At 41.6% G+C, this 25583-nt stretch overlaps 1 protein-coding gene across 5 annotated transcripts in view; it reads right to left on the bottom strand.

Annotated features, from left to right (window-relative positions):
* LOC140185979 (EF-hand calcium-binding domain-containing protein 6-like) overlaps positions 1 to 22487 on the bottom strand; it is a 68800-nt gene extending 46313 nt beyond the window's left edge. For 2 of the 5 annotated variants that reach the window (XM_072239794.1, XM_072239793.1), the window contains exons 1-3: positions 22413 to 22487; positions 17641 to 19137; positions 12348 to 12445 (exon numbers count right to left, since the gene is read on the bottom strand). In XM_072239794.1, the coding sequence (XP_072095895.1) occupies positions 12348 to 12445; positions 17641 to 18025 (483 nt within the window). In that variant the 5' untranslated portion in view covers positions 18026 to 19137; positions 22413 to 22487. The remainder of the gene's footprint in view (positions 1 to 12347; positions 12446 to 17640; positions 19138 to 22412) is intronic. The other 3 variants (XM_072239795.1, XM_072239796.1, XM_072239797.1) reach the window with 3 other exon arrangements.
* Between the last annotated feature and the right edge of the window lie 3096 nt (positions 22488 to 25583).

Here is a 25583-nt window from a genome sequence, read left to right as displayed (position 1 = left end):
TGGTAGAGAATTCCCCAAGTTCACCAACAGTGTGAAGAGAATGCTCTTCGTCTCAGTTTGAAATGTCTTACCCTATACCCTGAAACGGTGACTGTCCTCACCCAAGAACAGAGAAATAACCGGGCATCACAGTAGCATAGCAGTTAGCACAACGTTACTACATCTTGGGGCGTTCCAGAGTTTGGAGTTCAATTCTGGAGCCATCTGAAAAGAGTTTGTACATTCTCCCCGTGAACCACATGGGCTTCCTCTGGTTGCTCTGGTTTCCTCCCACAGTCCAAAGATGTACCGGTTGATAGGTTAATTGGTCATTGTAAATTGTCCTGTGGTTAGGCTAGGTTTTAACAGGTGGGTTGCTGGGCAGTGTGGCTTGTTGGTCAGAAGGGCCTGTTCCACACTGTATCTCTAAATACATAGATAAATATTCTTCCTGTACTGAGCCAGTCAAAAATTCTGCATGTTTAAACGAGATCAGATTCAGATTCATATTTATTGATCACGTGTACATCAAAACATCAGTGAAATGCATTATTTGTGTAGCAATCAACACAATCCAGGGATGTACTGGGGGCAGCCCAGTGTTGTCACACACTCTGGTGCCATCATAACATACCCATAATACTCAGCAGAACAACACAAACGGCAGCAAAAACATCAACAGAACAAAACAACAGCAGAATAAGTCGCTTTCCCACAAAGACAGGCCTCCACAGCCGCCTCGAGGTCTCCAGTCCTCAATCCTGATCTTCTAAACTCCTCTGAACATGGATTTGGTTGCTCCAATCTCGCTTAAAATGATAGTCAATGCCATCCCAGGAATCAGTCTAGGACCCTTTCTTGCATCCCCGCTATAACATATACATATGCTCATGGTCTTCTGCTGTGGCCCATCCACTCCAAGGTTCAATATGTTGTGCATTCAGAGCTGCTCTTCTGCACACCACTGTTGTAATGCGTGGTTATTTCATTTACTGTCACCTTCCTGTCAGCTTGAAGCAGTCTGACCATTCTCCTCTGACCTCTCTCATTAACAAGACTCTTTCATCCACACTCACTGCTGCTCACTGGATGTTTTTCTGTTTTTTGTACCACTAAACTCCAGAGACTGTTGCTTGTGAAAATACCAGGAGATGAGCAGCTTCTGAGATTCTCAAAACACCACATAATGTGTGCCAACAATCATTCCACAGTCAAAGTCATTTAGATCACATTTCTCCCCCATTCTGTTTGGTCTGAACAGCAACTGAACCGCTTGACCATGTCTGCATACTCGTATGCATTGAGTTGCTGTCACATGATTGACTGATTAGATATTTCCATTTACAAGATGTATAAGTGTACCTTATAAGGTGGACACTGGGTGTGTATCTTAATAAGGAGAGCAGAACCACACACAGTATTCCAGAAATAGTCTCAGCGTTTCCCATTTATCACCAACACGCTTTTCTGTTCTTCCTACCAAAATGGATGACTTCACATGACTCCATTTCATGCTACATCAGCTATTCATTTTCTTACTTACTCAACATGTCCAGACTGGCTTGAAGCCCTTTTGCATCCTCCTCACTATTACCCAACTTCAGCGTCATTAGCCGACTAAGAAATATTACCTTTAATTCCCCCATCATTGTAAATAACATGGCCCAAGTCCTGATCCCTATGTCTGACTGTCTCTTTAAAAAAGGCCCATTTATTTCTACTGCATTTCCTGTCTATAACCAATACATGCCAGTACATTAAGCCAATTCTATATGGTTTATTATTGTACACTTAACTCTTACATGGGAACTCTGGCATAGATCTTCTGAAAATCCAATTATTCCATATCCAGTGCTTTCCCTTATCTATTCCACTAGTTATATCCTCAAAAACACTCCAGTAGGCTTGCCAAACATGATTTTATTTTCATAAATCCATGTTGACTTTGTCTAACCCTTGTGATATTTTCTAAGCATTGTGTTATCACATTCTTTAAAATAGACTCCAGCATTTCCCAAACAACTGATGTTAAGCTGACTGTTCTGGCCTCCATTTTCTCTCCAGAGCTTTTTGTAAATAAGCAAGTAACATTGGTCACCCTCCAAAATGTGAGTCTATTCAATGACGTACAGAATTTTTGAAAGTGACGATTAATACTGTAACCATTTCCACAGCTACCTTGCATGCCGATGATCAGACCCTGAAGATTTTGAAGTTTCTCCCCCCATTTATTTCTCTAGCACATTTTCTAATCCAATGCTTATTTCTCTTAACTCCTCTTGTTATATCAGACATGATGAAACAATTGTGATATGTATTGTACGGTCTTCTATGAAGACTGAACCAAAGGAATTGAAATTATTCTGTTCCCACGTTATAATTTCAAGATTCAATATTGTTCAATATCATTTCCTGTGTACAAGAGAAAGGAAGAACAAAATAAATTTTACTCCGGATCTGAAACAGCACAAAAAACACACGAAAAGATAAACAACACAATAATAATAATAATAAAACATACAATAAATATAAAGACATAAGCTAGTTTATATATATTGATTGATTATACATCCATAAAGTGACACTAGGCTGCACATTTTGTGACTGATGGGAAATAACAAAGTAGTGGTGGAGTTAGTGGGCAGAGGTGTTGATCAGTCTTTCTGTTTGGGGAAAGCAAATGTTTTTGGGGCTGGTGATCCTGGTGTGGATGCTACGTAGAACCCTCTCCGATGGGAGTGGAACAAACAGTCCATGAGCAGGGTGGGTTGGAGTCTTCATGGTGTTATCGGACCTCTTCCCACACCTTTCTGTGTATGTTCCTTGATGGTGGGTAGGCTGGTGCCAGTGATGCTTTGGGCAATTGTGGCCACCCATTGCTGAGCCTCTGTATCTGCTGCAGTGCAGGTTCCATCCCATGCAGCAATGCAGCTTGTTAGAATGCTCTCTACCGTGTATCTGTAGAATGACATGAGTATGGACGTGCAAAATCCAGCTCTCTTCAGCCTCCTCAGAAAGTGAAGGTGCTGGTGCACTTTGCCCGATCGTTTTCTTAATATATAGTTGCAAAATATTTTATAGTCTGCTTTTATGTTCCTTAGAAGTCTATTCTCAGACTCTTTTTTTTTTTGTCCTCTACCAATTTCGTAGTCATTTCTTGTGGTGAATTCTAAACAGTTGCCAGTTGTCTATTCAATCTGGGATGACTCCTCTTTGAAACTGGTACTATTCTTCACTTCAGTGCATGCTGTGGTTGGATTGGAAAGATTCTTAACTTTGTTTAAAAGCTATGGATGAATCCTAATTCATATTTTGTTTTTTATACCAAAACAAAATGCATAACTGGTGTAGTTACAGCACTTCAACGTTGCCTATTCTCCAGCACATGCCTTCACTGAAGGATCACAATCTACCGGGGACAAGGTACTCCTCAGAGATTTACAATTTCCTTTGCTTAGATTTAGGGCCCTATCTTCGGATCAAACTACTTTTCTTTCCACTGTAATGAAGAATTCCTTTGCATCATGGTCACTCTTTATTCAAAGACTCCTTATAAAAAGATCAAAATTAATCTTCTGGAAAAAAAAAAGATCTGAACACAGTTCCTCAACATATTGACCTTCGGAACTATTTTGTATACCCCTCTTCCTTACTGTTAATTTGAATCCAGTTCTTTTTTCTTTTTTGTTCTCTTTTTGCATTACTTACTTAATTTAATTAAATATATATATATAATGTCTTATTGTAATTTATAGCTCTTTTTATTGGTCCAACGGTCAAGAAGGCAGTCTCTGCAAGCGACGTGGAACTTGTAGAGCAGGACAAGACACAGAAGACATCCTGGTCATCCACTGCATCTAGTCCCATCTCCAACTGTCTAGATTCTGTCTTGCCACTGGATCCAGATGGGAATTGGGAAGAGAGAGTGAGGCAGACGCTGCGCAACTCTCCCTCACTTAAATCCAAATCATGCGCTAGTCCTCATCGACGATGATGGATGAACACAAAAAAAAGGTTCTTTTTATGAGCTATGCAATGGACTGCTGCTGCAAACAACAAATTTCACTACCTATTCACATGGGGCAGCACAGTAGCATAGTGGTTCGCACAACACTCTACAGTACCAGCGACCCAGGTTCAGTTCCTTCCACTGCTTACAAGGAGTTTGCATGTTCTCCCCATAACCACGTGGGTTTCCACTGGGTGCTCCGGTTTCCTCCAACAGTCCAAAGATATACTGGTTGGAAGGTTAATTGGTCATTGTAAATAGCCCTGTGATTAGGCTAGGATTAAATCGGGAGTTACTGGAAAGGTCAAAAGGGCCCGTTTCACTCTATATCTCAGCAAACAGATAAATAACTTCACCAATGATATTATACCTAATTCTAATTCTGAAATGTTGATTAAACAACTCTTTATATCACCCCTGCTATATACAAATAAATAAATAAATATGCTAATGGTATTATATCTGATTCTGATTTGGAGACGTTGATTAAAGTACCTAATGATTATTATATCACCCCTGTTGCATAATGTTCTAATTTATACTGTGCTCAATATTACAATTACTATATGGTGGCCCATGAATAACTCCTACCAACGTTATCATCTTTTGCTGTTTTTTTAGCTTGACCCAAATTGACACCATAGTAATCCAAACAAAGATCATTTCTTATCACTGCATTGGTTGTTTTCCTTTTCCCTTTTGCTTGTCCTTCATAAACGTTAAATTAAATATCCCTTAACATTCAACACCCAGCTTTGCTCAGGTTGTAGATTTGTTTTCGTAATATTATATAGAACAGAACCATTTACAGTACCTTGAGAAAGTATTCAGCCTCAACAACTATTTTCACATTTTACTGTCCCATTTTTGTTGAAATATTCAATATATTGAAGTAGGATTTTTTTGCGTGCATCATGTCAAATCAAAAGAAAAATTCCAAAACTGTCAACAATTTACTAAAAACTAAAGACTAAGATTGTGAGGCTATAAAAGTATTCATTCCCTTTGTAATTACTACACTAACTTTCCTCGATGCAATTTACTGTATTATCTTACCAACTCACCCCATGTGTTGATGTAGAAAATTGGAGGATCAATTTTTTGGATCTGTTTTCAAGGAATACCCCCTCTCTCTGTAAGGTCCAACAGCATGGTAGATTTTCGACAGACCAGACCAAAATAAAGGCAAAAGGGCATTCAAGACAAGTCAGGAACATGATAATAGAGAAGCACAAATCTGGAAAAGGGTCCAAGACCGTCTCAAAGGCACTGAACATACCTTGGAGCTCAGTGCAGTCCATTGTGAAAAAGTGGAAAAAGTATGAAACCACAGCCTTACTATCTAGTTCAGACCGTCCCTCACTGGAGAAGAATGGTACTTAATATTAAAATGCATTTAAGCACAATTATAGATCTTTCATTGTAGCACTGTTGTTTTTTTCAGAAGTTCACAATAGCTTTGACCAGAAGAATGCGTGCTACTTGATGTCCCCTCAGTGGTTGACATCCAGACAAAGAGCTTTAAGATACTTGCCTTTGTCCCTATTTAGATAGGTAGGAACAGCTGAGATGTCCGTTCCACGTTACTGAGTACGGCCAGTTTAGAAGTGAATTCTCCACTGAAGGGGCCTGTTTCTACTGCTTGACTGAAGAGGTTTTAGCTCCTGGCTTAAGTGCATTTTTGCAGAGTATGCTGTGGGTCTGAGCCAAACAGATAGATCTTGAGGATCAATCTTTCAACTGCAGCGCTAATACAGCTTCTGGGTGAATCATTATAAGCAGCAGAGGGAAAAGAAATCAGTTGGCGTCTCTGCTCCTGAGTGATACCCAGTGATCCTCCTGGAAATAAGTGTAACAAAGCTGGAAATCTGAAATAATAACAGAAAATCCTGGCCAGTTGTTGCCAAGAGCAGTGATTTATTTTGTCTCTCAATAGATGGGATTAGATTAATCAATTCTGTGAGTCGAAAAAAATGTGGTGTGCAGGTTAACACTATTAAATGTAACAGCTGCAAGGCTAAAGTAAGTTAAATACATTATTGAATAGAAAATCCGTTTTGAGATTTTGAGAAAACTATTGACTCAGAAGTTGTGGTGAGGTGAACAGGATTTGCTGTAGTAACAGAGGAAGTTTCTGAAGTATGCAATATAGAATCCAGAAATTGCTCTCAATGATGCTCTGTTTTTCTACTCCTTTGCTGCATTCAATTATCTACATTGTTGACTGACAGGAATTTCAACTATTTAGAAATTATCCTGGTAGCAAAACAAACCTTGCAATTGTTGAATAAAATGAAGGTAAAGAGGTAATGTTGTAATAGAAGAAGTTTCTGAAATATGTGTGTTGATAAAGTTTATCAACTTCTTTAACACTGAAAGAGCGGTTTGACGTGAGTGAAGTATAATTCTATATGATAACTGTTTAAAAATCCATTGTTCTAATAATAATCAATAGCATGTAATATTTACTTATTTATTTAAAGGTACAGCGCAGAGTGGGCCCTCCCAGCCCTTTGAGCCGCACAATACCAGCAACACCAGCACCCTGGATTAACTCTAACCTAATCACAGGACAATTTACAGTGACCAATTAACCTACTCAGTACGCCTTTGGTCTGTGGGAGGAAACCAGAGCACCCGGGGAAATCCCAAGCATTCCACAGGGAGGATGTACAGAGACTCCTTAGAGAATGGTGCCGGAATTGAACTCCGAACTCAGGAACACCCCAAGATGTAATAAAGTTGCGCTGACCGCTACGCTATTGCTGCTCACGAGTTTGCGATTTTTTTTCCCATTTCCGCTTAAATCCTATCAGTAATTAGATTTTAATTTTGCTCTGTACAAAGTGTTCAAATAGCTGACTGATTGTTGACTTTCTGGCTTGGTAACTGTGAAAATTACTTCTGTGATTAACTTTGTGTCTGCCTGATGACATCACTCTTTCCCAGTGTCTGAGAAGTCCCATAGCTGGAATTACTAATCACTGCAGAAGTTACTTGTTTCTATGGGCAACTCCCTTTTCTTTACGACTGACCACAAAACCTGGGTTATTGCCACAAATAACTTTTAAGGTATCCAAAGTATTAGAATATCATTAGCATATTCTTCATGTAACCAGTTCAGAGGAGGAAGAAATGCATTTATATTCTATTTGCAGAGCACGGAATCAAATCATTAACTGTTTGTTCAATCACAACAGAATAGCCGTTAACCTAGTCAAGATTAGTCTTCATCCAGCCATCGACATTCCCTCTGTGCATTGCAATCCTCCTCCTCCCTCCAAAGCATCTTTGTTTTCTCAGTTCCCCAGTTCTAGTTTCAACATTGACTTGAAATATTAACTGTTTCGCTCTCCAAAAATGCTGCTCAATCTTCTGTGCACCTCCAGTATTTCCCAGTGGCCAAATATTTCAATTTCAATTCCCATTCCCATTCCAACATGTCGATCCATGGCCTCCCCTTGTGCCAAGATGAGGCCACCCTCAAGGTGAAGGAGCAACACCTTATAATCTGTCTGGATACCCTCCAACCTGGTGGTATGAATATCGATTTCTCCTTCCAGTGAATTAAACTTCTCCCACTTCCTCTGTGTCTAATTCAGACTTTTTATTTCTTCTTACCTGCCTAATAGCGGAGCAGACTCGATGGGCTGAATGACCTAATTCTATTTTTATGTCTTATGGTCTTATTACTTCCCCCTTGGTCCCCTGCTCCTTCCCTTTCTCCTATTGTCCACACTCCTCTCCTATCAGATATTTTCTTCTCCAGCCTTTGACCTTTCCCACCCACCTGGCTTCGCCCATCACCTTCCAGCTCCTCTTTCCCTTCCCCCACCTTTGAATTCTGGCATCTTCCTCCTTCCTTCTCAATCCTGAAAAAGGGTCTTGGCCTGAAATGTCGACCGTTTATTCTTTTCCATAGATGCTGCTTGACTTGCTGAGTTCCTTCAGTGTTTAGTGTGTATTACTCTGGATTTCCAGCTTCTGCAGATTTTCTCGTGTTTCTGTTTTCAATTCTTTTTGTCACTTCTAGCTTTTTTGCACGTAAAACATTTACCCATGTTTCTTTGCATTAACTTCAGTTTACTTGCAAAGAAGAAAATGGTGTGTAGATATGTCTGAGATCAGCTATTAAAATGAGGTAGATAATACTTTGTGCTTCAAGCTCCCTAAAGTTTAAGAGACTTTTTTTTATTTACAGTAATTTGTAGTAATAAAATGTTCAATCTTTCTGAATTTAATTATTATTTTATTATTTTTAGAATTTTCACACCATTCTAACCCTAATGCTGCATTGTGATGCATCAGAGTCATGCATTGTGATTATTCTGGATTCATTCATGGGATATAAGACCATAGGGCCAAAAGATAAAGGAGCAGAATTAGGCCATTCGGTCCATCGAGTCTGCTCTGCCATTTCATCAGAGCTGATCCATTTTTCCTCTCAGCCCCAATCTTCTGCCTTCTCCCTGTATCCCTTCATGTCCTGACTAATCAAGAATGTATCAACCTCTGCCTTAACTATACCCAATGACTTGATCTCCACAGCCACCAGTGGCAATGAATTCCACAGGTTCACCATTCTCTGTCTAAAGAAATTCTTCCTCATCTCCTTTCTAAAAGGATATCCCTATTTGCTGAGGCTGTGGTCCTCTGGTCCTAGACTCCCCCACCATAGCAAACATCCTCTCCACATCCACTCTATCGAGGCCTTTCAACATTCGGTAGGCTTCAATTAGGTCACTTCTCATTCTTCTGAATTCCAGTGAGTACGTGTCCAGAGCCATCAAACGCACTTCATACGACAAACCATTCAATGCTGGAATCATTTTCGGAAACGCCCTTTGAGCCCTCTCCAGTGTCTGCATATCCCTTCTAAAGATAAGGGACCCAAACCTGTTCGCAAAACTCCAAGAGAGGCCTCACTACAGCTTTATAAAGCCTCAACTTTACACCCTTGCTTTTATATTCTAGTCCTCTTGAAATGGATGCTAACATCACATTTTCCTGTTGGTCAGTATTTACTGTCCTTCATAGGCTGGTGGTGAGCTGCCTTCTTGAACATTGCAATCCTTCTATTATAGCAAGGGTTCCCAACATGGCGTCCACAGACCCCTTGCTTAATGGTATTGGTCCATGGCATAAAAATAGTTGGGAACCCCTGTATTAAAGGAAATCGCTAAAAAAATGCAGGTTTTTAACCAACTCGAACTTACCAACTTAATATGCATTGATAGATTTCCAAGTTAGGGGCATATGACCAAGCAGTGAAAGTGGCAATGTTTGAGAGGTGACGTTATTGAAGCTCCTGTACATCTTGTACACAATGCAGACAACCTGCAGCAATGCTGAAGAACTGAGTAAGCTGGTGATTGAAGTATCAAATCAAGGGGTCTGCTTTGACCTGGATAATGTCATGTTTCTTGACCTCTTGTTGAAGTTCTGTGATTAGTGGTGTTCTGCAGGGATCTGTACTGGGACCTCTGCTGCTGTGATGTGTACAAATCACCCAGATGAAAATATAGTGCATGTGTTAGTAAGTTTGCAGATGATAGGAAGATTGTTGGTGCTGTGGATAGATCAGATGGCTGGCAAAGAATGCAGTGGGACATGGTTCAGTTGCAGATATGGGCTGAGAAATGGCAGATGGACGTTAACTCAGCTAAAAGTGTTGCACTTTGGTAGGTCAAATGCAAAAAGACCATACACTGTTAAAGGCAAGCACAGAGGTGATGAGCAGAGGGATCTTGAGGTCCAAGTTTAGAGCTCCCTGAAAGTGACTACACAGGTTGATAAGGTGGTTAAGAAGGAATATGGCAGGCCTGCCTTCATTGAGGCAATGAGTTCATGTTAGGAAGTTGTGGTGCAGCTTTGTAAAACTCTAGTTAGGCTGCCTCTGGAATATTGCATACAGTTCTGGTCTCCCATTATAGGAAGGCTGTTAAGGCTTTGGAGACGGTGCAGAAGAGGTTTACTAGGATGCTGGCTGTATTAGAAGTCATGTGCTATTACAAGAGGTTGGAAAAATTTAGGTTGTTTTCCGTGGTGTGGTGGAGCTGAGGGGGCGATCTGATTATGACAGGAATAGACAGAGTAGACAGACAGCATCTTTTTCCTAGGGTTAAAATGTCTAATACCAGAGGGTATGCATTTAAAGTGAGAAAGGGTCGTTTCAAAGGAAATGTGAGGGCAGGTTTTCTTTTACACAGAGAGTGGTGAGTGCCTGGAATTTGCTGCGTTGGGTGGTGGGAGAGGCAGATACATTAGAGACTTTTAGAGAGGTTTAGGCACATGAATGTGAGGAAAATGGAAGGATATGGACATGCGTAGGCAGAAGAGATTTGTTTAGTTAGTGAAATGATTTGGTTTGGCACAATGTTGTAAGCCGAAAAGCCTGTTCCTGTGCTGTACTGTTTTATGTTCTTCCTCGTCACCGGAAATGTCCTGAACCAGACACATAGAGGACATTCCACTACACTCTGACACCAGGTTACAATTCATTCAGTAGTCTTAGAGTAGAACCTTCTACTTTTACAGCCTGTGCCAAGGAACGATGGCCATGCAAGATGAGGCCACTGTCTTTTCTGTATAACTAGTCAGGCAGTTAGATAAAGGTGCTGTTGATTGTACTGCCTTTCATTGTCCAAATATACCGCTGGGAATTTATTCCGGGTTATTGCAGCCTCACCATATTCTAAAATGAAGCAATTATAAAGATTATGCATAAATACTGCATATTGAACTGACAAAATAATACATTATTTGAGCAAATTTCCCATGATATAAACCTCTGCCTGTTACTCTGGCCTTACCACTTGCCACTCTATGTCAACCAAACACCTGCTACAATATATTTGATAATGTACAATTCAATGCTAAATGTTGTTGGCCATTTTTAAAAATAAAATTCAAACTCTACACCCATGACCTTCCTTTTTTGCAGCTTGTCTAAACAATTAAGTATTTGTGTTTGCCTAAAAAAAAGCTTATCTTGTTGAGAATTGCTTTAGATTGTGCAAAATATATATAGAATTTAGAACAACACACATAAAATGCTCGAGGAAGTCAGCAACTCATTGTTGCATCTGAGACCCTTCAACCCGTCCCGATGAAGAGTCCTGTCCTCAACTGCTTATTCCCCTTCATAGATGCTGAGTGGCCGAGTTCTTCCAACATTTTTGTGTGTGTTCAAAGTTCAGTATAAACTTATTATCAAAGTACATTTACTATGTCATCATATGCACCCCCGAGATTCATTTTCTTGTGGGCATACTCAGTAAATCCAAAAACCATACTAGAATCAATGAAAGACCACACCAACAGGATGAAAAAACAGTGCGCAAAAGACAACAAACTGTACAAATACAAAAAGAAAACTAATAATAATAAATAAATAAGCATAAAGGAGGAGAAGATGGTGACGTGACGCAGCGCGCGCGGCTGCTCTGAAATGATATCAGTATTTGTTAAGTAGGTACCGTGCACAATCCTGATTTGATGGAGACAGCTGTGAGAAGCACGGAGGAACATCTGGAGAAACTTCTGAAATGCCGGCTTTGCTGCCGCTGCTACTGCGCGATTGAGAATCTCCGGAGGGGAAGGCTCCAAATCCTCGGCTTTGCCTATTGCCTGTGGCCGGGGCCGGGATCAAAGCGCTCAGCAGAGATGGTGCTCGGTGCTCAGTGTCGGAGGGCTGGTCGGAGGCTCGAAGTTTTTGGACGGACTCAGAGTCGGCTGCGGTCGGGTGCTTCCAGGGTGCTGCATCGGCAAGTTTGCAGTGCTGGAAGCTCATGGCATGGAGAGTTTTTCTTCCTTCTACCATCTGCGTGAGATGATGGGACTTTCGAGAGACTTTGAGACTTTTTTTTTTACCATGCCCATGGTCTGTTCTTCATCAAATTACAGTATCGCCTTGCACTGTTGTAACTATATGTTATAATTATGTGGTTTTTATCAGTTTTTTAGTCTTGGTTTGTCTTGTGTTTCTGTGATATCACACTGGAGGAACATTGTATCATTTCTTAATGCATGCATTACTAAATAACAATAAAAGAGGACTGTGTGTCCTCATAATCTAATCTAATCTAAGTATCAAGAACACGAGATGAAGAATCTTTGAAAGTGAGTCCATAGTTTGTGGGAACATTTTACTGATGGGTTCAAGTGCCTGATAACTATTCCTGAACCTTGCGGTGTGAGTCCTGATGGCAGCAATGAGAAGAAAGCATGACCTGGATGGTGGGGTCACACCCTCTTGGCCCCACCAAGACGTCACTTCCCATGAGGTCAACAGCTGGCCAATGCTTAAGATTTCCAGCATTCACAGCATTTCTTTACCAAACTTAGAAAGAGCACTCACCTCATCAATTTTTAGTCTCATCTGTGTTCCAGGCCTTGGTGAGATAACTGTTTGAGCATCATGGTCAACTGATCTGGGGTCACAAGCCCACTGCTTTTCTAGAAAATTCAAAAGTTACCATCATTATCAGGCAGACCATTACAAAATTATGAACTGAAGCTCTCCATTGATGTTTCCTATAAATAAAATATGAGTTGCTAGTTCAGTCGTTTGAAGTTTTGCCAATAAGACCAAATCTTTGTAGATTATTTTCCTTAACTCTCACTTCCACAAACACGTAAAATATATCTGCTTTTTTTTTTCGGGATTGTCCTAAAATGTATTAATCTTGAATTCAAAGAGTGCATAGGCAACTAACCAATCCCTTTCTGCAAACAGACATCAAAAGAACAAGGGAATGGCTCATGGTGGGAGTGAGTCACTTATTTTTTCTCTCCATCCCGTTACAAAAGAATATCCAAGGATGGAAATTGCATAAGAGCAAAAGAAACAAAAGGACACAGACCCAGAACTTCCTGCCAGCAAAGAATTGCCTGTGTTTCCTGCTGGGCTCGGAGCCAGCTGGTGGCATAGTGGCTTCAGCGCCGGACTTCGGAGCAAAGTCTCCTGAGTCCAGCTGACTCCCCCGGCACACTTTGCATCCGTGCTGGGTTGAGCGTCGAGCTAGCAACCCAACCTCGTAAAACAAGAAATTGCCTGCTACAGAAACATCAACAGCAAAAAGTTGACGGCCTATGCTCTCTCGCGAGTTTAAAGGCAATTTCTTTCTTCTTCTTCCTGCTGGGCTTACAGAAGGCAGTGGATTTGGCCCAGTATATCACGGGTAAAGCCCTCCTAACCATTGAGCACATCTACATGAAACACTATCATAGGAAAGCAGCATCCATCATCACAGATCCTGACCACCTAGACCCATGCTCTTTTATCGCTACTGCCAGCATGTAGAAGGTACAAGTACCTCAGGACTCACACCACCAGGTTCAAGAATAGTTACTACCCCTCAGCCATCAGGCTTTTGAACAAAAGAGGATAACTACACTCATCTATTGAGATGTTCCCACAACCAATGATCTCACTTTAAGGACTCTTTACCTTGTTATTTCATGCTCTCATTATTTATTGGTATTTATTTATATTTGCATTTGCACAGTGTGTTGTCTTCTATGCTCTTGTTCTCCCATTGATCCTGTTTACTGTTAGGGTTCTATAGATTTGCCAAGTACTCCTGCTGAAATAGAATCTCGGGGCTGTATGTGGTGACATGTATGAACTCTGATAATAATTTTTACTTTGAACTTTGAAACTTGTACTAATATCAACTTCTTGAACACTACTAAACTAATCCTCAGTAGGAGGGGTAAACTTTGGAAAGAATATAGAAGAGGTCTAGCAGGAGGCTGCCTGTATTAGAGGGAATGTGCTATTAGAAGAGGTTGGACAAACTTAGGTTGTTTTCTCTGGAGTGTTGGAGGGTGAGGGGAGACCTGAATGAGGCTTATAAAATTATAAGAGGCCTAGATGGGGCAGATGATCAGATTCAATGTCCCAGGGTCATCAATATCATCATTATGGTCTTTCCATGACCATGATTGTTCTTGGCAAATTCTTGTACAAAAGTGGTCTGCCATTGCCTCCTTCTGGGCAGTGTCTTTACAAGGTGGGTAAGCCCAGCCATCATCAATACTCTTCAGAGATTGTCCGCCTGGTGTCAAAGCTCCCATAACCAGGACTTGTGATATGCACCAGCGGCTCATACGGCCATCCACAACCTGCTCCCATGACTTCACATGACCCTGATCCGGGGTGGGGGAGGGGGGTTGCTAAACAGGTGCTACACCTTGCCCAAGGGTGATCTGCAGGCTAGCAGAGGGAAAGAGCGCCTTACACCTCTTTAGTAGAGACGTATCTCCACCTTGCCACCCATATACTGGAGCACATGCATTTTAGGTAAATAAACACAAGAGTATATTGGTAATGGAGAGAATTGGATCATGTGCAGACAGAAGAGATGTATTTTAATTTGGTATCATATTTGGTACAGACATCAATGGCCAAAGGGTCTGTTCCTTTGTGGTACTGGTCTGTGTTTAAAGTTCCTTACTTTAATTTACATACAGATAAGGCCAAAGGTCAAGACTGAACCTATTGGAACTGGAGGGAGCATTACTAACTTTTGTACAACCTATTATTCAGGACCATAGATCTCAAAGGCCAAGCCATTGGGTAGATTTGAAGCCGAGGTTGATTAGGTTCTTCATTAGTAAGAGTTTCAAGGGCTTCAGAGAGAAGGCAGGAGAATGACGTTAAGAGGGATAATAAATCAGCCATGATCGAATAGCAGAGAACACTCAATAGGCCAGATGGCCTAATTTTAATCTTATGTTTTTATGTCTCATCTCTTCTGGAAGGCAACCCATTGAAACGGACATTGAAAGGCTTTATTCTCGATCAAGGGTTTCAAACCTGAGGTCCATGGACCCCTTGGTTAATGGCAGGGGTCCATGGCATAAAAAATGGTTGGGATCCCCTGTCCTAGATTCTTCTCATCTTCAAAGCCACCTCTGGCTAATGTAAACAATTTTTAGTAAGCTCACATTTTTGATGATTGCCCATCCACCTTAAGCTTGGATCCACTCAAGATGTGTTGTTGTGGCTTCAAAATCATATTGTAACATACTACAATGCAATACATCTGTGGTATCAGTGCATTAATGTAAATAACTGGCACGTTAACATGGGAGTTTCAGGGCACCAATGTTTAATGCCATAGAACAGCAGTAAACCTGCCTACTGCCAGGTATGCTGCTGGCATTTCGGGCAGCAGTGGAGGTCCTCCATCTCTGGAGGGCTTCCTTCATTGTGTCAGTAGCTTGGTTTTCACTTTTCATAGTCATGCAAGTCCTGGGTGGACACTCAGGAATGCCATCACACTGAGATGTATGATTCTTCATTGCTGTTTCTGTAACAGTTTTGTTTTACCAGTCCAGGTTGTTGGTCCTGAGCTGAACCCCCAAAACTGGAGGACAGGTGGACCACTCTTAGTCTGGCCTCTGCCCTTTGACCTGTTTGATGTGGGTGACCTTACCAGAAGCCAAAGCATAAAGCCTTGACTCCAACCAGCAGAACTCTCAGGGTCATTGAGGCACGCAAGCCTCCAAACCACGGCAAGGCTGTGGTCCTCTTGGAGGAGCAGTAGATATAGGTTTGATTCCAATGGTCAGAAAGTTACATGCAGTACCTGCCCAGTTTCCAATAAGCTGGAAGATGCAGCTGTTTGTTTGGAAGTAATGAGGGTGGGAAGTGACACAGAGCAGGGGCATACCCCAACCCTAGGTAACAATTAAGTCTGGTAAACAGATGAATATGTGTAGTCTGTTTTTAGCATGCTTTCCAGAGGGGATGACATTTAATTATCCCACTATCATTTGCTGTGTATACGACTAGTTCCCACATTAAATGCTGGAGGAACTCAGCAGGCCAGGAAGCATTTATGGAAAAGAGTACAGTTGACGTTTCGAGTCCAGGCCCTTCAGCAGGAAGGAAAAATGGAAGATCAAGTTATTATTTAAATGGTAAAAAAATTGCAGCATGCTGCTGTTCAGAGGGACAGGAGTGCTTGTGCATGAATCGCAAAAGGTTGGTTTGCAGGTGCAGCAGGCCATCAAGAAGGCAAATGGAACGTTGGCCTTCATTGCTAGAGGGATTGTATTTAAGAGCAGGGAGGTTATGCTGCAACTGTACAGGGTACTGGTGAGGCCGTACCTGGAGTACTGTGTGCAGTTCTGGTCTCCTTACTTGAAGAAGGATATACTGGCTTTGGAGGCAGTGCAGAGGAGGTTCACCAGGTTGATTCCAGAGATGAGGGGGCTAGACTATGAAGAGAGATTGAGTCGTTTCAGACTGTACTCACTGGAATTCAGAAGAATGAGAGGAGATCTTATAGAAACGTAAAATTATGAAAGGGATAGATAAGATAGAGGCAGGAAAGTTGTTTCCACTGGTAAGTGAGACTAGAACTAGGGGACATAGCCTGAAGATTTGGGGGAGTAAATTTAGGATGGAGATGAGGAGGAACTGCTTTTCCCAAAGAGTAGTGAATCTGTGGAATTCTCTGCCCAATGAAGCAGTGGAGGCTACCTCAGTAAATATATTTAAGACACGGTTGGATAGATTTTTGCATAGTAGGGGAATTAAGGGTTATGGGGAAAAGGCAGGTAGCTGGAGCTGAGTTTACAGACAGATCAGCCATGATCTTATTGAACGGCACAACAGTCTCAATAGGCCAGATGGCCGACTCCTGCTCCTATTTCTTATGTTCTTACGTCTTGGCCTGAAACATTGACTGTAGTCTTTTCCATGGATGCTGCCTGATCTGTTGATTACCCCTAGCATTTTGTGTGTGTTGCTTGGATTTTCAGTACTTGCAGATTCTCTCTTGTTTGCAATTAGTTCCCAACCTTTTTAAGCCATGAAGCAAAACCATTAAGCAAGGGGTCCATGGTCTCCAGGTTGGGAACCCTTGGTCTATACAAACATACGAAGTTCAGAGTGCAGGTACACTGACACTTGCAGGGGTATTTTAAGAATATGGAAGGACAGATTTGTAATGAGTGGGTAGTAAATTTATACTCTGCAGTTTTCAAAGTTTAAGGTAAATTGAAAGTTAAAAGTAAATTTATTATCAAAGTACATAAATGTTACCACATACTGAGATTTATTTTCTTGCAGGCACTTAGAGGAGAAAGAAATACAATTGAATTTGTTTTCTTCAAAGTTCTTCAAAGTTTTGATTTCCTACTCATGCTTGGCTTGTAGTTTCTGAACCCTAGACAGTGTTGGCAAGCACAACCTATTGCTAACCATTGGGTAAGATTCTTGAATACACCAGAGTGCTCCTGTACTATTCAGTAGAAATGTAAATGCCAGTTAATCTCCAGGACTGTAAAGACAGCATCAGCAGAAAATGTCCATAGTGTTTCATTTTAGACATGCATTTTAAATAGTGCATTCCTAGTAAACTGTGCAGCACTTTTGGAAAAGGCGAGCAGAGGATATCACCCTGATCAGCAAGCAATGTTTCCCTAAAGCATTTGAAGACTAGAAATTCAGTGTTTTTCCTTCCAAATCCCCTGAGAATTTATCACTCATGCATTCTTCTTGTTCATGTGTGATATAGATCCATATTTTATTGGGGGGTAGTGGTCAGAGGGACAACTGAGAATGTTTAATTTACTGAATGGTGTGTATACTTAATTCAAGATATCATTAAAAATCATTTAATATTGCCACTTACTGAGATTTAACCAACGATCCAGCTTCCTCCAGTTGTCCAGCTGTTCCATCTTGTGCATTTTTAACGCATGTTCCAATGCAGATCCAGATTCACTCTTTTCCGATGTGTTGACACTGAATTTCAATGACATCCTACTATCCCTGAGCTTCTGAGAAGCAAATCTTCCTCTGCTTGTGGAAATACCCTGTACTGAAACAGCTTCAGGATCACCCAACCTTGATAAAGGATGGTGTAATTTGGGAAACCTGGATGACAATCCTAAATGTGAAGCAGATCTATTAATACTTACCTGAGCCATCTTGGTTGTCTTTATCTGAACAAGTACAAAATCGAGAAAAGCATTGCTTCCAAAGCAACAGATAGGAACTAGCCAGAGCAACAACATAGAGTTACTATGGGCAACCTCAATTTAATACCTCTGAAAGGAATTAGCTGCAGGGGAGCTCTGACTGAATGACTAAATTAAACATAGTCCTGCTAATACTGATTTAATGGTGTGTCATTATCGGAGAACTCAACAGTTCAGACCTGTCTGTCACCCCTTCGTACTTCCTTAAAGAAAGGATTTTGTTTACTTGTTCCTTGTGCTATTGTTTCTTCTGTTTTTATCTATACTTGAATCCACGCTGCGCTAATCATTATAAACAAATTTCACCTTTTGATTCTTTCCCAAAAAAGATCATTGCATTATGTGTTGAAGAAAAGGCAGTTACCCTATCTTCACGCAAAGTCTCATTTAAACATCACTCATGCTTTTCTACCTACAAAGGCTTCCGGTGACCCACTGTCTCTTTCCATTCTCTGCCTCTGCAAATTCATGTACACCATCATGCCTTTTCCAATAATACAGACAGCCTTGACTTTTTCAATCTAAACACTATGCACTAGAGTAGGGGTTCCCAAACTTTTTTATGCATTAGACCCCTCCCATTAACCATGGACCCCAGATTGGGAACCTATGCTCCAGAGCAATTTCAAAGTTCAAATTAAGTTTATTATCAAAGAGTACAGCACAGGAACAGGCCATTCAGCCCACAATGTTGTGCTGAACCAGCGAAAAAGGAAATCAAAAACACCCCAAACACTATTCTCTCCTATCGACACAATGTCCATATTTCTCCATCTTCCGCACACTTGTGTGCCTGTCCAGACATCTCTTAAAAGCCTCTAATGTATTTGCCTCTACCACCATATCAGGCAGCGGTTCATTTTCTCACAGGTTTTCACAGTAGAACATAGAAATACAGTAGAATCAATGAAAAATTACACTCAAAGATTGACAAGCAAGCAATGTGCAAAATAAACTGTGCAAATATAGAAAAATAATGATAATAATAATTAAGTTGATCAAAAGTTGAAATATAAGATGCTGAAATCTGGAACAAACAAGATGCTGGGGGAGCTCAGTGGATCAGGGACCATCATGGTGGAAAAGACACAGTCAAATTTTCAGGTTGATACTGTCCATTTCTCTCAAATGCCATCTGGCAAGAAGTCCTGAAAGAGACATGAACAAACAATAAAAATAGATCATGTTTTGTATTTTATATTAGAGCAAAAATATTGGTGTAGATTATGTTTCTTCACGTTTCCACTTATATGTCACACAGGTGACAAACAGCAACAGACCCAACACAGGTTCCTGTGGTACACCACTGGTCTCAGGCCTCCAGTCAGAGAGGCAACCACCTATACCAAACTTTGGCTTCTCCTTGCTAAAGTCCATGTAGACTACATCCACTGCCTTACTTTCATACACTTCCCTGGTAACCTCCTCGAAAAACACTATAAGATTGGTTGGACACCTACCATGCACAAGCCATGTTGACTATCCCTAATAAGTCTCTGTCTATCCAAATACTTACATATCTTGTCCCTTATAATAACTTTCAATAACTTACCCACTACTGACATCAGACTCACTGGCTTATAATTTCCCAGTTTATTCTTAGAGCCTTTCTCAAACAACAGAACATTAGCTATCCTCCAATCCTCTGGCATATCACTCAAGGCAATGGGTGTTCCCAACACATCTGCTGGGGCCTCTGCAAATTTGAACTAGTTTTCCACAAGATCCAAGGAACAATTTGTCACAGACGTCAAGCACAAGAGAACAACTATGGAGCAGATAGGACACATCCAAGGATAAAGGATGGAACATGTGTTTGGAGGCAGAGGGTATGGGTGAGGTCCTAAATGTGTAATTAGCAATCAGTATTTACCAAGGAGAAGGATGTGGAGGATAGCGAGATTAGTGCGAGCATGCAAATATACTAGATATTTCAAGATAAAGAAGGAGGTCTTTAAAATACATTATACTTCATTTATCCCCAGGATCTGATAGGATATACCCCAGGTTATTGAATGAGGCAAGAGAAAAGATTGCTGGAGCTTTGACCAATATTTTCATACCTATTCTAGCCACAGGTGAGGTTCTGGAGGACTGGAGAGTAGCTAATGCTGTTCTATTACTCTAGAAGGGGAATCCTGTAAACAGTAGACCAGGAGACACATGTCAACAGTAAGGAAGTTACTGAAGAGGATTCCTAAGGATAGGATTTATGAGTATTTGGAAAACTGTGGCAAAATTAAGGACAGTCACCTTGGTTTTGTGTGGGACAAGACCTGTCTTATTAACTTGATTGCATTTTTTTTTCGGGAAGGATGCCAAGGGTTCAGAGAGGATGTGGAAGTTAACCAAGATGCAGCCTGGATTAGAGGGCATGTGGTATAAAGAGGGGTTGGACAAACTCGGGTTGGATTCTCCGGAGCAGGGGACAGATTTTTATAAAATTAAGGGAGATGTACATAGAGTAGTCAGCCAACATATTTTTCCAAGGGTTGAAATGTCTAACACTAGAGGATATGCATTTAAGGTGAGATAAAGTTCAAAGGAGATGTGCAGAGCCCGGCGGGTGCCTGGAACGTTCCGCTAGGGGTGGTAGTAGAGGCAAATACGATAGAAGCATTCAAGTTGCTCTTGTGTAGGAAATGGAAGGACATGGATATTCTGTAGGGAGAAAGGATTAGATTAGCCAAGCATTTGATTACTAATTTCATTAGCTCAGCAAAACATTGTGGGTTAACGGGCCTGTGCCCATACAGTGATTTTCTATGTTCCGTGTTAATATTGGTGGTTGTCTGTCATGTCTGACGATGACAGGAAACCTGTGCGGGAGAGTTTTTAAAGCAGAAAAGCCATTGCACTGGGGCAGTTCCTGTCTCTCAACCTCATGAGTCTGATCCAGTAGTATGAACAAGCATCACAAACTGGGACCCCCCGGTTACAGTGGATGACCATGTCTTCTGTGCCCTTTGCTGTCCATGGAGCATTGCAGAACCGTCTTCCTGGCTATTGGATTTCACTCTAGATCTCATCCACCCTGTCTGCTGAGGCAGAATTTGCATGCTAGGACAGGCATGTCCCTATCTCACAGGGGTAAGAGATCACGGACTACCCTCACTAGATTTAGCCAGCCTGTCAAAGTGGCGTACCGGGGTGTGGCAAACAGCCACTTGGAGCCACAGGTGAGAGCTGAGTGTCCGGTGTGGACCAAAGGTGAGTGAGCTGCCCTGGAACGGACATGACAAGTCCCTTCACCAGAGGTGCTACCCCTCCCCAGACACCTCGTACACCCCTGTTAATAGCAATGAAAAAATTACTCAATCAGTATCATTTGACTAAATCACACATATCTTCTACAATTATATTCCAGGTGAACAATTTAAGGGTTAAAAAGAGAATGCAGAATCCATTTTGGAAAACACAAGTCTAGCTACAAAGAAGCTCAGCTAGTTGAACTACCATGCTGTCACAGTCAATGAGAAACCTTAATATTTCTGAAATGAACATTTCCTGACTTTGGTATTGCACTGCTGGAGAATACCCTGCTCTTTATCTTTCACTACACCATACTTGTTTAAACTAGATTGACTGCTATGTCTCAACTGACTAAACAGAGGAATAGACTGGCCAATATAAACAACCTTTGGATCATAATTAGATCAGATTATTATACCCAACTTCAGTAAGATTCTCTAACAGAATTGGACTCAGGTAGTTCATTAAACATAATAGTAAATTATATACAAAAACAAGAGCCCATTTATATTTTCTGTGACTCTGGGATTTAACCTTTCTGTGACTGGCTAAGGAAACTTCCAAATGTTGGATGTCACCTGGGGGTGAAATGTAAGTCACACTGTTAACCTCATTGGAATATTTTCCATATTGACCTCAGCGTCTATGTTCACTGCGCGACAGAGTATGCTGCCCAGGTAGGTGAAGTTGTCGGCTGCCTGGAGGTTCTGGCCCTTCACCGTGATGCGCGGCTCCTGGTCTGGCTTTCCTGGGGCAGGCTGGTACATAACTTCGGTCTTTTTGGTGCTGATAGTGAGACCGAAGTTGTCGCAGGCTTGTGAGAAGCAGTCCATTTCACGCTGCATCTCCTGCTCTGTGCTGTCGTTGAGTGCGCAGTCATCAGCAAACAACAAGTCTCTGATGACAGTCTCTTGCACCTTTGTATCTGCCTGCAGGTGCCTAAAAAGACCAAAGTTATGTACCAGCCTGCCCCAGGAAAGCCATACCAGGAGCCGCGCATCACGGTGAAGGGCCAGAACCTCCAGGCAGTCGACAACTTCACCTACCTGGGCAGCATACTCTCTCGCGCAGTGAACATAGACGCTGAGGTCAACAACAGGATTGCCAAAGCCAGCACCGCCTTTGGGAGACTCCGTGAGAACGCCTGGGAGCGGAGAGGACTCAGCCTTACCATCAAGCTGAAGGGACTGTGCAGTGGTCCTTACCACCCTCCTTTACGCCAGCAAGACCTGGACTGTCTACGGTAGACACGCCAAACAGCTCAACCACTTTCACCTGAGCTGTCTCCGCAGACTCCTCCACATCAGGTGGCAGGACAAAGTCCCCAACACAGAAATCCTGGAACGAGCTGGGCTCTGCAGCGTCTACATCCTCCTGCTGAAAGCCCAAGCCAGGTGGGCTGGACATGTGGTCAGAATGCCAGACAGCCGATTGCCTAAGCAGCTGCTGTACGGAGAACTGTGTCAGGGCAAGCGCTCAGTCGGGGGGCAGAAGAAACGTTACAAAGACTGCCTCAAAGTGTCCCTCAAAGGCCTGGGTGTCAACATCAACACGTGGGAGACGCTTGCCCTCGACCGTCCAGCTTGGCGCAGCAAGATCACCACAGGAGCCCGTGCAGCTGAAGTCAGGCGCATCATCGAGGCGCAACGAAAGCGTGCTGTGTGCAAGGCCCGAGCAGCATCCACTGCCACGACAGCACCCACCCACTTGTGTCCCACATGTGGGCGAGCCTTCAGGGCCCGGATTGGCCTCATCAGTCACCTCCGGACCCACAGCCACCAATCTCCCATTTGACTTTGAAGCCATGGTCATCTTCGACTACGAAGGACAAACAACAACAACAACAACATTTTCCATATTAATAAAAGTAAATGAATGCAAATTCTATAGTTGTTCAAAGTTGCTTCACTTTTAGACTTTTTGCTCAAAATTTCATTTCATTGTGACAGCACAACTCTAAATGAGGAATTTTCACAGAAGGTCATTTCAAGAAGACATAATTTGGATGTTCAAAATTCTCTTTTTTAATCCTGCCAATGCAATATAGGCAGCAAAAATCACAGCATTAATACTGTGTACCTACTTGGGAATTTATATAACTGGTCAGTATATTAAAATGAATATTTTCAAATTATTCCAAGAAGATTGTGTCTTGACATTTCAGTAAACCAAGAGAAAGAAATAAACTTAGAGACAAATTCCTCGGACCAGAGGTAAAAAATAACGCATCCAACCAGCTGGTAATAGAACAATAATCATGAATACCACTCTTTTCTGTGTTCAAAGATGATCTCCTTCTGTTAACAACTACATTTTGAAAATGGGTTTGGGCAACTTTGTTCTCTGAAGGGACCAGAGGAAGATCAGATCTATCAGTAAATAGTAAGGGTTACACACACAGGAACTCAGCAGGTTAGGCTTCTCCTCTTCCCCTCCCCACCTTTTCATTCAGGCATCTTTCCCCTTCCTGAAGAAGGGTCTCAGTCCAGAGCATCGACTACCTATTCATTTCCATAGATGCTGCCTGAACTACTGAGTTCCTCCAGCATTTTGTGTGTGTTACTTCGGATTTCCAGCATCTGCAGACTGTCTTGTGTTAATAATAAGAGTTAGTTTTGATGTGTACTAGCAAAGAGCCAGCACACAGTCAAAGGGATAAAAAGCCTCCTATTCATCTTTAATGGCTCCAGTAGTAACTACAGCTTTAATCCAGAAATCTCTGAGCACATTGCTACATCTGTTTTACAAACATACAGTATATGTGGAAATAACTCAGAAAATGTATACGAGGGGTGATTGATAAGTTCATGGCCTAAGGTAGAAGGAGTCAATTTTAGAAAACCTAGCACATTTATTTTTCAACATAGTCCCCTCCTAAATTTACACACTTAGTCCAACGGTCGTGGCACATACGGATCTTGGACCTCCAGAAGGTGTCCACAGCAGGGGTGATTGATAAGTTTGTGGCCTACAGAAGAAGGAGATGAGTTATTAACTTCAAACATTTTGCATAATCACTCAAAGAGTTGACCTGCAGGTGCATGTAACTAGAGTTGTATAACTCGTCTCCTTCTACCTTGGGCCACGAACTTATCAATCACCCCTCTTAGCTCAGGTGGTTGATGCTTGGGTTGAGTTGTTCTCCAATCTTGGTAATACATTTGCAAACATTTGTTCTCCGTACATGGAGACATCATCAGTGCGCTGTTCACTAGTGGGGTGTCCTCCGAATGCTTGGCCTTTATATATGTACTTATCAATCAGCTGATTGATTGTCATACAGAAACTCATTTGTGATGTAGGGAGGGAGTCTTGTCACTGATTCGTTGCGAGACGAACTCTGTGCATTGTGATCTGGATTTTTGCCCACATTGGCTTATTATTTGGATTGAGATCTACATGTCTGTTTATAGAATTGTTTGTGGAAAACCACACTTCTAGAAAATCTTATGCATGTTTTTGTTAGGTGTATTTTATAAAAGTAAGTTTGGGTTTCTTAGTATAAATCAGGCAATTGCATCAACCAACACTGAGAAACCATAATCTTTACTTGTAGTAACTACAGCAAATTCTATTGAGATCTGGTATTATTTGTTGTGTTTACATCAGGTCTGGATGATCAGAAAAAAAGTTATAGATGTGGACACTTAAATATGGAACATATACCGGGAACTTTCAAAAGCTCAACCAAGGCTGTAAATATGGTGGTCAATTAGAATCAGGTTTAATATCATTGGCATATGCTGTGAAATTTTTTGACTTTGTGGCAGCAGTACACTGCAATACATACTAATCGAGAAAAATAATGTGAATTACAGTAAGTATATATATATATATATATAGAGAGAGAGAGAGAGAGAGAGAGAGAGTGTTAAAAATTTAAAAAAAAAATTAAAAAGTAGTGAGGTAGTGTTCATGGGTTCAATGTCCATTTAAAAATGGGATGGCAGAGCAGAAGAAGCTGTCCGAGAGTGTGCCTTTGAGCTTCTGTACCTCCTTCCCGATGGTAGCAATGAGAAGAGGGCATATCATGGGTGACAGGGTCCTTAATGATGGACGCTGCTTTTTTGAGGCATTGCTCCTTGAAGATGTCCTGGATACTACAGAGGCTAGTGCCCATGATGGAGCTGACAACGTTGACAGCCCTCTGCAGCTTATTTTGATCCTGTACAGTAGATGGTGAGGCAGCCAGTTAGAATGCTCTCCATGTAGAAATTTGCAAGTGTCTTTGGTGACGTTACAAATTTCCTCAAACTCCTAATGAAATATAGCTGCTGTCATCCCTTCTTCGTAGCTGCATCAGTATGTTGGGCCCAGGATAGATCCTCAATGGTATTGATAG

The sequence above is a fragment of the Mobula birostris genome, chromosome 21 (genome assembly GCF_030028105.1).
Source record: "Mobula birostris isolate sMobBir1 chromosome 21, sMobBir1.hap1, whole genome shotgun sequence".
Lineage (NCBI taxonomy): Eukaryota > Metazoa > Chordata > Chondrichthyes > Myliobatiformes > Myliobatidae > Mobula > Mobula birostris.
Note: the sequence above shows the minus strand (reverse complement) of the source record. Positions and strands in the feature narration are given on the sequence as shown.